The sequence below is a fragment of the Chamaea fasciata genome, unplaced genomic scaffold (genome assembly GCF_029207755.1).
Source record: "Chamaea fasciata isolate MVZ Bird 193981 ecotype frontalis unplaced genomic scaffold, bChaFas1.0.hap1 SCAF_1, whole genome shotgun sequence".
In the NCBI taxonomy this organism is placed as follows: domain Eukaryota; kingdom Metazoa; phylum Chordata; class Aves; order Passeriformes; family Sylviidae; genus Chamaea; species Chamaea fasciata.
In genome coordinates this window covers 61,220,703-61,234,374 of record NW_027094086.1, presented here as the reverse complement: position 1 = coordinate 61,234,374, position 13,672 = coordinate 61,220,703, and the positions used below count along the sequence as shown (strand labels likewise).

The following is a 13,672-nucleotide window of genomic DNA, read 5'->3' as shown; positions in this document are numbered from 1 at the left end:
GTGGTGTCTTGTTTTTTATAGCCTGATGAGCCTATTGCATGCTGGGACTGAAGCAGTGTCAAGTGAAAATACTGAAGGAGATTAAAGACTATAGCTAGTTGAATTAGATATATTGAAATTGCATCCTAAAAGAGCAATAAAAATGCAGGCAATTGAGGCTTTACTTAATGAGAAACTTTTTTAGCCAGACAAGTCCTGTAAGTGACAGAAGGAATTGTCTCTGGGTAAAACCTCTGTGCCCACACGCTTCTGGGCTGTGTGAGGTTGCTGAAATGGGGTTTCATTTCTTTCTTCAGAGTGAAGTTATGAATATAAGTTACTCTTAAAAGTGCAAAATTTACCTGTAGCATTTCTGGCTACATAATAGAGAATAGTATTAAAAGAATTAATTTAGCTTTAAATGTGGAAGTATGTTATATCCGTAGTTTATTTGTGTACTGTTGTCATCTGAAATGCATTGACTGAATTATGGTTCTTTTACTATTCTTCTCAGCTTTTGAACTGCAACACTTAAAAATCACGCGTAAGTTACTGCTTTACTGCTGAAACATACCTTACTGGTTTGCTTTCTCTTTTTAGGTGTCTTGGCTTTTTAATCCAGCAAGAAGTGAAATAACAAGTCTAGATAGTGGAAATATAGATGACATTTTAAGTGAGTACTTCGAATAATTTTTTTCTTTGTATGTCTGCAGTTACTTATCTGTGTGAATATTGCAGTGATATTAAATGAATATTCATACCCTAGCTTTGAATATATGAATTGCAATCAGCTTAGAAATATGAAATGCCTGTGGTCGAAATTAGCTGTCTGAACTGATGTATTGCAATGAGAATTTGAAGTGTCTTAAGAAAATAACTGGTATCTTGTTTGCAGAAGGGAGTGCTTGATTACATAACCAAAATCAGTCTAGAGGGCATTTTGAAAGCTCCCCCAAAAAATAGCAGCAAGTGAAACCCATGGTAATGGGCCTTAAGTATGTTGCTTGCTCAGCTCTGCCTTTCCTCAGTTTAAGCACTGTCCTGATTCTGGTGGCTCATATAATGGTAATCTTTAAATTAAACAGATATGAGTTTCTTGTCTGAAACCTTTCCCTCTGAGAGGTATGCAACTTGCCTGTATCTGGTTGTCTTTGCAGGAAAAAGTTATTACCTTATTTCAAATATATCCAGGGGAAAAAAAATCTTTATTAAGGTCTGGACTAGAATCTGCCTTATGTTATGGGATTTCTTTGCTATATGAGAGCTCTTTGTAAATACCTTTTCTACAATGGAAAATATAAAAAAAATTATTTTGTACAGAGTAATTCTCAAAAGGGAATATATGCTAAATGTGAGTGCTTTTAAAATTAATCCCATTACTTTCAAGAAATACTTTGTGTTGAAGGTAACCCTAAACTTTTCAGTGCTTGTTATTTACCTATTCACCACTTGCATCCCTTGCAGATAATGAAAATCTTAATGCCATAATTGTAATCAAACTGTGGCATTCTCCAGCCTACTCAGAAGTTGTCTTTATCAACATGTTGTCTTTTCCAGGTTTTCAGCATCCTTCTCTTCACATGTAACTGCTCTGAAACTTTGTCAGTTTTCTGCTTTGTCAGCATTTCTGCTTTAATAAACTGTGGCTGATACTCTGTAGTTTGAGTATGTGTTTCATTTTTTTTCAGTGTCTAGGCCAGTACTACTGCTAAAAATCAATTTAAAGCATGGTTGGTTATTATGTTCTGTAAAGATCATGCTTTATTTTTGGGCAGGAGATTTATCCTTTTTTGATTTTTTTTTAATATTTATAAAGGAGTGTATAAGAACATTATTTCATTATCTCATTATATATATTCCTGAAGTACTGCATTTTTTTTTAGTGTTCCTTATAATTTTTCTATTTTTGGGGACCGAAAATTTCTTTGCCACGTTTTGCCATAGTATTCAGGTTAAATAAGACAAGTAAGGACAAACCAGAGCAAGCTGCACAGACAGGCTGCCTGTTCATCAGTCTTCTACCCTAAATAGTAGGATTGGGATTTCAGCTTTTAACTGGTATTTAACACTTCTGAATAATAGAGCTAGTGCTTAAGAGCCACTAGAGTTCAGTTTCTGGATGTGAGTGCCTTAATTTTAAATCCAGAAATAATTTTTACTGCATGTGTCACTTAATTACTTCTTGTGTGTCTTAATGCCTTAAGTATTTACATTTTTTTTTTTTGTCTTATATATCAATGAAGTCAATAGAACACTTGACTGAAGGCCTCTTGCTTCTTTTTCCCATTTGTTATGGATTAAATTTCGGATAAGATTTATACCAGCAGTTTTCTAGCAATCAGACTAAGCTCTATGCTGAATTATCTAGAAATATTTGCTTTTGTAGTTTTTTTGTGCATACTTTTATAATCTTAGATACAAGAACTGAGAAGTTTGCCTCACAATGTGACATTGGGCTCTTTCTTTTTCTTTCTTCTCAGACAATGCAGATGTTGCTTTAGTTAATTTTTATGCTGATTGGTAAGTTATTCAAGTTGGTCTTTTTTTTTTTTTCTGTTTAACCTTCTGTCTTTTGAAAACTGTCATATTTGGCTATAGTTTTCTAATTGAAAATACAATAGTCTGTTGCTTTCAAACCAGTTCTTTCCTGGGTTTATGTCCCAATTGCTTCTCCTTAATAACCCCTCAACATACACACTGTCAGTCTGTGATGTAACCTGACTTTTGAGTAAGAACAGATCAGTTTTGGTCATGGAAGTTCTCTTTTTTACGGGTGGAGAAGAATTAGGGACAAAAAGCCATTGTAGCATATACATGGTAACACATATATGCCACATGAATGTGTAGCACACAGATGGGCTGCCCAGATTCAGGATTTTTCAGAAGGTGGACTTCAGCTCTCTTGGCATTTTGAGAGCAAGACTTGTTCTTCACTTACATGTTTGCTGTTGCAGACATAACTGCATCCCCAGGCTGTTACCATTAAGTTTAAGGTGAGTGTCAGTGCAGGCTGGTTAATTGCAAGTTTACTCCTTGAAGTCTCATTCTTACAATTTCTGCAGTGCTGTTATGCATCTCCAATTTAAAAATCTGCCATATGTTTGGAAGGACAGAATATAAAATAATTTTATTGACATATTAGTAATGGGCTTGTGCACTACTGTTACCCTAAACTCCCTAAAGCTACTGAAGCATCTTTACAATTCTAGCACCTTTTCTGTGGGCAAAAAGAGAGAATTTGCTTCAAAATCTGACATTACTGGAAGAAGGGATCCGTAGGGTTCTCTTTGTTCTAACTGCTGTAAAAGCAGTCTGCTCAAATTCTGCCAAACCTGAACAATAATATAATGCTTATAACTTGTATTGTTGACCTGTAGAAAATTCTCTGTGATATATCCTGAAGGTGTTCATTGAAGGTGGATATTTCAATCTCAACAATATAAGAACTGCTTGTACTACATTTTTAAAATCACTTTCCATTGAGTAATTCAGGTAGAAAAAAATTAACAAGATACTTTCTGAATAGAATGTATTTCCTAAAGGCTTATAATTGATTAATGATGTTTCCTTGGGAGATAAAGCAGCGGAGCATATCTTCAGCTATGTATTCTTTCAGAATTACTTTTTTCTTCCTGCACCTGATTTATTGAAGTTGCTTTTGAACTGATTTTTATCCAGTCAGTTACTGGGATAATTACAGGTAGATGTGATTTTTCCAATGGCTTTTCTTTCTTTTCTTTTTTATTTTTTCCTTCAATGATTAAAATGTTCCAGTAGTCATCAGTTGAAATATTTCAAAGGGGTATTTTGAAGTCACAATTTTGTGTTCTGTCTACAGGTGCCGCTTCAGCCAAATGCTGCATCCTATTTTTGAGGAAGCTTCTAATGTAATCAAAGAAGAATATCCAGATAAGAACCAAGTGGTGTTTGCTAGAGTAGACTGTGATCAGCATTGTAAGTAAATCGTGATTTAGGTTTTTCTGTGCTGTCCTGCTACCAAGTTAGTAATTGTATTGAAAAATATGCTAAATAGCTGTGCAAAGTGTAGCTGTAGCTGGCCCATCATTTAGCCCAGGGTTGCTTTTATTACATCAACAAACCTCTTCTTCCAGATTTGTCAGGGCAATTTCCAATGTTTCTTTCTCATTGCATCCATCAACATCCTTCTTTATCAGTTCAGCCTGTCTCATTTAATGAGGAAAAAAAGGCCATGATTATAAATTGAATTGGCTCATTGAGGTGTCTGAGAAGCAATAGTGCAACAAATGATGCAGGTCTACACAATGAGGGCGAGGAAGGGGTAACCTACTGCTGTCAGCATGAAGAATATGTTCTGATCAGGTCTTCCTTCCACCTTGGAGTCACGGTGGGGACCGTCAGTTTCCTTTCACACAGCCAGGCAGGGATCAGAGCTTTGCTCTGCTGTTGTTACACATGCCAGCAAACAGTTGCCTTTTTGGGCTGGGTTTTCCCCATGCCCAGACCTACATGAAAATGATATGCAAAATCTTATTTTATGCTGGTATTAATCCCTAAAGTTCCTTTTAAATCCCTTAATAAGTAAAATGTGAGGAATATCTGCTGCACATTGAAAAGCAAATGGATAGTACCAGGATTTTCATTACACTATTGGATCAGCTGTGTTGTTTTATGCTTCTTGGAGAACCGCATTTCTAGGAATAATTTCTTTACAGTGGCATGTGATTCCCAAAGAGTATTAACAGCAGAAATTCAGTTTAATCAATACTGATTATACTGGGCTTTACAAAACTGTTTATTTTTAAGAACAAGCATCACTGGAAATTGGCTCATCTTTTCATGTCAAGGTAGGGACAACAAAACTTTCTATAAAGTTCTCACTAAAGACCACAGTAAAATCAGCCTGTGTTTTGTGTTGTATCGTTAAAGTTTAAATTAACTGCTGAAGTCCTTACTTTGGTTGCTGTACCTTCAGTTGCTTGAATAACTCAGAAAGTCTGGGCTGGGCTGCTGGATGCCCAGTGTTTAGCTATGAGATGTTCTTCTCTTAGCAGTTATAGTTAAGGAAACATTTTTTTGCCCCCCACCAAGCATTTGAAACACTTTAAAAGTTTGTTGCTTAATCCTCTCATATACTCTTTGAATTAAAGTAATTGGTGCTTGTTACAGAGAGCTAAGAGGAGGAATTGCTACAGAAGGGATTGTCATCCTTCTCCTGCGAGTACTTGTAGTGGGTTAAGTAGTAGGAGGCAGCAAGGAGTTTTAATTTTTGTTTTTATTTCTGCATTAGTTCTCTGTATTTACTGTTTTTGTCCTTAATTTAAGTAGATGAGCATGACTGCTCTTGCAGAAGATGTAAAATGTGAAAATTAAAAATTAAATCCTTTAATGACAGGCAATTTACATTGCCTTTTTGAATGGAAATAACAGTTATGTATGTCATTCCTAGTTTCTAGTATTTGTTTGCTGGGTTTTAAACAATGGTACATTTCATGGCACACAGTTATTGGGCATGTCCTAAAGTTCTAGGTATTTTAATGTGTGCAATAGCAGCTTTCTAGTAAGAAAGCAGATATTACTATATTATCAAGGTTGGGTCTGCTGTAGTATTTTGCTGAATGCTGTTGTCAAGATTGTTAGTGGTCTGGGATTTTTTACATGAGCTTTATATTTTTCATGTGTTTACATATTTTAGCAACACTAGAGGTTTTATGTCAATATTTTGGTGGTTTGTTATGCCTGCAGATTTCATACCCCTATTAATTTGCTATTAGAATGGTGTTCGAGAGTTGGTGTTTATTTGCATTACAAATGATCTGGTTCTTTTTGAGGCCAAGACTCTGTAGGGAATCCAAAAAGCTGATTTCTGGCCACTCAAAAACAGCTTTCAGAATGGTCACTCAGGCATAGATACTTTCTATTTAATGCACTATTATTGAAGCACACTGCAGGGCCCAACAGCTCACACCAGCTTCTGAGGGTAAAGCAAATTAAAGGGAATTATTGATGTGCTGCCAAATCTTTGATGCCTAATGACAAAGCCATCATTCTGTCTGCTCTTATAGCCAATATAAAGATGTTTTTCTGGAAAGTGATGGTCCCTTATGTGATAAAATACGAAATATACATGTTAACACTATACTAAGCCTCTGTATGTGTTATATTTTACACTAGTTTATAATGTTGGGGAAGATGATTATACCTGAAACATATGGGCAAAGTCACCAGGCTGTGTTTAAGCTGGTGTGTAACATACATTAATGGTAAATCTGAAGCAGGGAGTTGAAGCAGGTACTCTTTGCTTTTCCAAGACCACATCCTTTTATAACTTAAAAATGTCTGAGTTCTGCTACACTGTGTCTTGTTAAAATCTTTGATTTTTTTGGTATGTTCGGTTTAGTAATTCACATTTTTAAAATATTAGACACCTCTCATCTAATTGTAACACCCAGTAAAAGTGATCTTCCATATAAAATTACAGAAGATCTTACTGCATAGACATTTTTAGGAAGGGTTTGTTTTGTAGTTCGAGGTTTTTTGTTTGCTTGGGGGGTTTGGGTGGTATTTTTCCTTGCTTGGGTTTCAGGGTGTTTTTAATCATTTGTGTTAAGCAGCAGTGTTGGAAACTCACTTGCTACAATAGATTTCCTATGTTTCTGTTCTCTGTGAGTGAATATTACAATCTAGAACTCATGTTTCTCTGAGGAAGAGTTTATATTTTGGACAGTTCCTCTAAATTCAGTATTAAGAGCTGTGTTACAGAATTCTTGAAAATTGAAGTATATATATTGGGGGTTTGATTCTACTGCACCATGATTTCCTTTGGTTTCTGAGTTAAATAAAAAATAATAGCTAGTTTGAATAGATCTTTGTACCTCCGAACATAAGTCAGTTTCTCACTGAGGGTATGTAAGGAGATGCTTTGCTGGACAGACTGTTTAGGCAACTGTTGTTCTTCCATTCAAAATGTGTATGGGAATGTTACTTTCCCCTCTGTTTTGTGAGCTGCTGCTCTCTCTGTGTCTGGCTGTTCCTGCAATGTGTACTCACGTTGCTAATGTTAGTCTGCAGAGATGAGATTATGTTGCTACTGTGCCTTTGGTAAGCAAAAGAACTCAATGATAACAAATTTGGAAGTTCATAAAGGAATTCTAAATGAAACTCTAAAACAAGCATGAGGATTTCATTGCATTCTTGTTGCTTTGCTTGGGGAAAAAAATCAGTCCGAGAGAGTTATCTTTGGATAAAATAAAAAGTGTAAGTGATTTGGAGAGGTTGTTGATGGCACTCCTCAGGAGAGCCATTTTATTAGTCTGTCAGAGAAGGTTATGGGATGCCTACTGATGAGACCCTGCTTAGAGCAGGAATGGCTGTTGTGAATACCCCTTTGCAGCAGAAGGTGGTTTAAATTTGCTGTGACCTGAGTTTGAAACAGAATATTGATTGCTTTCCTTCTACCTGTTGTGGTCCATCATACAAGTCACCAGTATCACAATCATTGGAGTAGGATGCCTAGTTTAGATGGTTTCCCAAGTTCCTTTCTAATTTTGCTTCTTCTGAGTATTCCGCCAGGGCTTATGATTTCTTGTGAGTGTCTCAAGAGCAATGGTTTAACTGGGGAGGATTTATGGTGTATTATGAAAGTAAAAAGTACCTATCAAAGACAGATTTGTCATCTGTAGTGTGCCCTGGTGGGTAGCTTGAGGGACTTCAAAAGATGTTGTCTGATCTCAAGTGAGCAAACAGAATACTCGTTTGGTCATTCTAGCTTCAAATATACAGCGGAAAGAATTTGTTATTTTTGAGATGAAAGATATTGCAGAAGGGTAAGGAAGACTTAACATGATTTGACACACAAAGATTAGTGTTAGATCCAGAAAATTCAAGTTCTCTCTATATGTAGCTGTGCAACTCCTACAACCATCATGTAACACCAAAGTTAGGAAATGCAGTAGCTTGGGTTTGTGCTAGCTCTTCCTCAGACAACATGAAGACACTACCCCCTCTCCTCTAGAAAAAGGGATACTGAGTGTTTTCAGAAGTTATTTTTACAGGATTTGAGTTTTGAATACTTTGATTTTCTTTCAGATAATTTTTCAGGCTGTTATAGTCCTCTGTTCAGCATGTGAATTCTTCAGGTGGTGCCTTATATAATGAGGTAGGCATTTAGGATAATTATCAGTATTGTTCGAACAATACTGGACACATTTTTTAAGAACTAGTCCTGTGAACTTAAAATCTAAGTATTTTTTTAGTCATAGTGTGAATTATGGCCCCGAAAAATTAAAAGAGTGTACTGAGTTAATAGTGACCCTTGTAGTTATTGCTGGTTCTTCACTGGGAAGGACCTTCTTAGCTACATTGCAGGTGGGAGCCTTCGTCAATATGGTGGGTCTTGGTGCAGTTTTTCAACACATTATTCATTGTGCATTTCAACTTGGGGGCAGTGGGATTGAGGTTCTTGGTGACTTGATCTGATACCTAGCTAGCTGAACTTTAGATAGTGTGTTGTGGTGTTAACCTAGAATAGTGGAGTCTGAAGCATTCTGGGAAACAAATCGCTGACTGTGTGCTTGCTTGAAGCTGTAGCTTGGGTAATGTGTGTACACACCATGAAAAGAGCCTGACACACCCCAAAATTGGGCTTTGGCATTCCTTTGAATAGAGGAACACCTGATGCTCTGACAATGGAGAAATGGCTGACAGTACAAGAGATATGATAAAGATATGGATCACAAATGATAGCTCACAAAGCCTGCTTTCTTAGAGGATCTTGCTCAGGAGGTGACAAGGGTGACTGTCTTGGAAAACATGAGTGTAAATATCAGCTTTCACATAAAAGTTTGTTTCAAAACAAGAGCTGCTGTCTCTTCCCCTGTTGTTAGACAGAGAAGTATCAATCAATACAGTGCATCTCTGAAGAGAACTGGGTGGCTGTAAGATATTCTTGTTGGAGTTGACAGAAAGAATAGTGGGAAAACGTCTGGGCAGTTTGGAAATTGTTGCATGTCAAGAGGTAAATGTGCAAAATGGGGAGGAGAGAATCATCTGAATTCAACAGTCATGCTGTGCTCAAAGTTTCTGATTTGTAGAAGAAAAGATGATCAAGTATGTCAGTAGCTTCCTATCATAACTAATGTGAAACTATTCTGGTAGCACAAGCACTAGATTTGTGATTTAATGATTAATTCAGAAAAATATAAACACAAGGTTTATTCCTTCTAGGTACCTTCATATTTGAAGAAAATAAAAAGTCATAAAACTGTATTTGGGAGATGGGTTTTTTTTTAGGTAGGTTGCCCTTGCCTGTTTCAAATACCTCATTTCATCAGAAAATGGGCAGTGGGAATGTCAGGAAATATTTTTAAATTTGATTTATGATTTACTATAACTAATGCAATCTGTGAATGAGCTCAAACAATATTCCATGTATTTGCATTGTGTATTTCCAATTTTAAAAGGAATATAATTTTGTAGTTGCACTGCTTATGCTAACTCTACCTGTATCAAACGCCAGGGCTTAATGAAGCATTTAAGGTTTACACTATTTGACTTTTGAATTAATTCAAACAATTTTTCATGTACTTGCATTTTATTTTTTGTAAAAAGATGATTTTCAAATACTTACTTGTGTAGGAGTGTCATTTCTCTGTGTTAGTTCAAATACCAGCTTTCATGGAATCTCAATGTAATTTGTAAAGATCATGCAAGTACTGACTTATGAAATAATGTTTGAATTCAGCTTAAGACAGTGGGCATTTATTACCATTAATTTTTTTACACAACTTCAGGCCTTGATGAAGATCCACATCCTTAGGTACTGCAATTTCCATCTTGGAGAATCTGCATGACCCCCTGAATGCCCATTCTTCAACCCTTGCATCCTCCTATAGCTGTGGAAATAATGTGAGGGAAAAGTCCATGTTGTGAGACAAAAAAGTGTGGGGTTTGGTGTTCTCTTGCTGTGCAGTTCTGTAACAGGGGGAGTTGTTAATCTCAATGTGTTTCTGTGAAACCTTGACATGTGTTCCTTGTCCCTGGTCAGACCCTGGTCAAGGTTGGATCGACTCATGTACTCAGACCAAAGGTCCTTCTGTCAGCAGGGGAGAAGGGCAGCAAATGCCTGGCTTGCAGATGTTGTTTGTCTTCTACCAGGCAAATATAAAGTAATTCCTCCCCTGCTGTACTTGCCACCTTCTTGCAGGCAGCTCTAAGGTACTTTAACTAAAATGTGCTAGAGTTTTAAGGAAGAAAACATTATTAATCTGATGTTCATTAATGTTGAATATATTGGCATCTTCCCTGGAGAAATTTGTATTAATTTGAAATAAAAGTACTCTTCACTGAGGACATAAAATGTTTTACCTTAATTTTAACTGTAATTAGTGCATTAAGAAATGCACTTCTGGGTTATTTAGGAAACAAGTCAAGGCCTCTTAGTCAAAATTGATAGGCTGAATTCTGTGCTATTTTATAGTGATGCAGATTTTTTTAGGAACTGGGCTAAGCTGGTGAAGCTTTTAAGTTTACTTGGGAGATGTTAGAGAACATTTTTGTGGAGTAGACCTGGTTCTTATTCCTTTGCTGTGCACATTTTGTTTTCACTTCTCAGACTCATCTAAGCTGTGCAACTGGTAAAGAGACTGTTTTCAGTAACTAAAGCTGCAAGTAGGATTAGTATTGTTCTAGCAACAGTTGAATTTTCTGATGGTTTCACTGAGAGTTCTTCAGGCAGCATGGAATTCAGACTTCTCCATTCTCCTTAAAAAAGAGTAAGTGTAAGATAGAAAGCAAATTTGCTTTGTGGTAAGAATATAACTGAGAAGGGACATTTTCATCAGAGTGGATTTGTTCTCACATCATTCAGTACTGTGCCACATGCTCTTGGAGCCTATTGGGTTGCCTTCCTGCTGTGGGCTAATCCAGGTCACCCGGGGGGAACCCTGTGACTTGTAAGGAGTCCATGAAGAGTAAGGATGTGTACAGGCCACACTTGCAATGCCTTCCTCTCTCTGTGGACTGAATGAAACTTCTGTGTCTCCAAAGGATAAATCAGTCTGCTGAACTCACCACCTCTGTCTTTCCTTAAGAGAGAAAAGAAGGGAAAGCGTGGTGAGTCTCCTCAAACAGTTAAGAAGCTCAGGGAAGATGGGCATGTTTAGGGGACATTTAGTTGAGTTTAGGTCCAGAGGTATAGGTAAACTGCATCCCACTCTGTAAAAGAAGAAAAACAGTTTTCACAGGGTCTGAGATTTTATATTTTCTAGATTTACTTCCAGAGGAGGAGTGAACAGGAGGGAATAATTAAGCAAAGCAAAAGCCAAAGGAAAGTGCTTGTGGAAATCTATCTGACATTACATACTTTGTCTCTATTGTTTGTTTTTATTCTTGTTTTCCTAAGAACCCAAAGTATATCTGGTTAGCTCATTTCTTCAGTTCCTCATAAAATTGTGAAGTTCTTTGCTAGACTTCAGCCACATCTGAAAGGGGGAAGAGCATTCAAAGCTATTAAAAACTTTAATTAAAGCAGTTGCTGAATACTGGAGATGCACAAACCCAGTTTCTACACCATAGCAATGGTTGCTGTAAAAACTCAAGGCAGCTGGATCCTGCTCAGTGTGCCATGAATCACTTGCTGGTTATGTGTAAGCTTCCCCATCAGTGTGTGACTGGGAACTAGCTGCAATTCCTGTTGCAATTTTCTGTGTCCCAGTGATTTAGCAAAGTGGAAGAGGGACAAAGGGGCATAGTAAGAACTCTGGTGGGGCGCAGTGAAGAACCACATTAGTGCCTTAGTAGTGGTTGAAGTTAGGGGACACCGGATGCACGTGTGTGGTAAACTGGACTGTATTGCTTCTGCTTAGCTTTCTTCTTTGCGGCTCTTTTAATTTTCCTGTAAAGCCTCTTTCTTATTCTTTTACATTTGTAAGTCTTGTGAATAAATAAATAACTGACCTGCTACATAAAGAGGAAAAGAGCTAGTGCTCTTGTCCTAGATTAATGCCAATATGTGTTACTTTGTCTACCAAGTCTAGAAAAAGACTGGACTGCATGTATTAATGTGAATGAAGACCTGTCTTGAAGGGAATGATGATACTGGCTGACCAGAGAGGCGTTTGCCTTAATTTGGAAACCTGGAATTTTGTGTTTGTTCAAAACCTGAACATCTCAGAACTGTAACAGCAGTCTTGTGGCCTTCACAGCCTTCAAAAAATACTTTGCACAAGGTTTCCATTCTCAAACATTTTAGACATGGCAGTTACATTTCCAGCATTGCAACTGAGATGAAAATCATAAGTTTGAAGAAAAATAGGAGATGATTTATTTTATTAACTGAGATTGGCAAGCTTTGAAGATTCTCATGTGCTTGCTATGGTCTTAAATTTGCCTTCCTAGTTGTTTTTGAAAGTGTACTAAATGAGTATACACGACCAAGTTGAGTCTTTGCTTAGTGCAAATTTTGGTAATTATTTTTCTTTATGAAGATCAGTACATGGGAAGAAAATAAGTGTGAAGTGTTTTAGTGGTTTTGTTTTGGGGGGGAGGTGTTTCTGGGTTTTTTTTTGGTTTTGGTTAGGGTTTTTTTGGTTTTTTTTTGTTTTGTTTTGTTTTTGTTTTTTTTTTTTTGTTTGTTTGTTTGTTTGGGTTTTTTTGTTGTTTTTTTGTTTTTTGTCTTCTTGTTGCTTAAAGAACTGCTGGTTTAGAGATTCCACATACAGGCAGATTTATACATGCATAAGAAACCATGTTCCTTGTATTTCTGTAGTTGTAGGGCTTTGCCTTAATTTTCTTAATTTCTTTTTAGCTGATATAGCTCAGAGGTACAGGATAAGCAAATACCCAACTCTGAAACTCTTCCGGAATGGCATGATGATGAAGAGGGAATACAGGGGCCAGAGATCTGTGACAGCAATAGCAGATTACATCAGGCAGCAGAAAAGTAACCCTATTCGAGAGGTCCAGGATTTGGAAGAAATTAGTTCTCTTGATGTAAGTGTTTCAATTTTATTCCTTCTCTGGATTTTTTTTCTCAGTGTTGAACTCTGGAATGTTCAGTGCCTTCTGGTTTTTTAAACTGAGTGGAAACCTGGGTCACTTGCAGTATTACAAATTAGTCCACTGTAGTCACTTTGAGCTGCATTCACTCCACTACTACCTAATTTATCTTGCTTTTAAAAATTTGAAAAGAATCATGTGTTGTATTTGACAAGATACTTTTAATATTCCTCACCAAAAAAATACTCCCAAAGATTCTTCTGAATATTGAAAAGGCAAAAAAGAAATAATTCTGCATTTAAATAAAGAAATAAATCTGCATTTACTGACTGTTGAATGAATGGCATCTCTGTATTTAATATCTGTAGGGAGTAATGACAGTTTTTGATAATTTGATGGAAGTTATAATTCAACCTTTGTTTTTACAGCGCAGCAGAAGAAATATTATTGGGTACTTTGAGCAAAAGGACTCTGATAATTACAGAACCTTTGAAAGAGTAGCGAATATTTTGCATGATGATTGTGTGTTCCTCTCTGCCTTTGGGTAAGTTTTGAAATTTCTTGATTTCGTGACTTCATTATTGAATTTCTGTTAATGAGGTCTATATAATTTAATTAAATAGACTTCTTTATTATTTTCAATGTGGCATAACTGAAGACACTAAACCTTAATAGATAAATACACTGAGGAGATAGAAGGACAAAACTCTTCCTAGCC

The 13,672-nt window shown here is 36.6% G+C and overlaps 1 protein-coding gene across 1 annotated transcript in view; it reads left to right on the top strand.

Annotated features, from left to right (window-relative positions):
- Positions 1–13,672, top strand: part of ERP44 (endoplasmic reticulum protein 44) — a 47,959-nt gene that overhangs the window by 19,209 nt on the left and 15,078 nt on the right. The window contains exons 2-6 of the mRNA XM_066184788.1: positions 580–652; positions 2,460–2,499; positions 3,818–3,933; positions 12,764–12,948; positions 13,383–13,498. Coding sequence (XP_066040885.1) covers positions 580–652; positions 2,460–2,499; positions 3,818–3,933; positions 12,764–12,948; positions 13,383–13,498 — 530 coding nt within the window. The remainder of the gene's footprint in view (positions 1–579; positions 653–2,459; positions 2,500–3,817; positions 3,934–12,763; positions 12,949–13,382; positions 13,499–13,672) is intronic.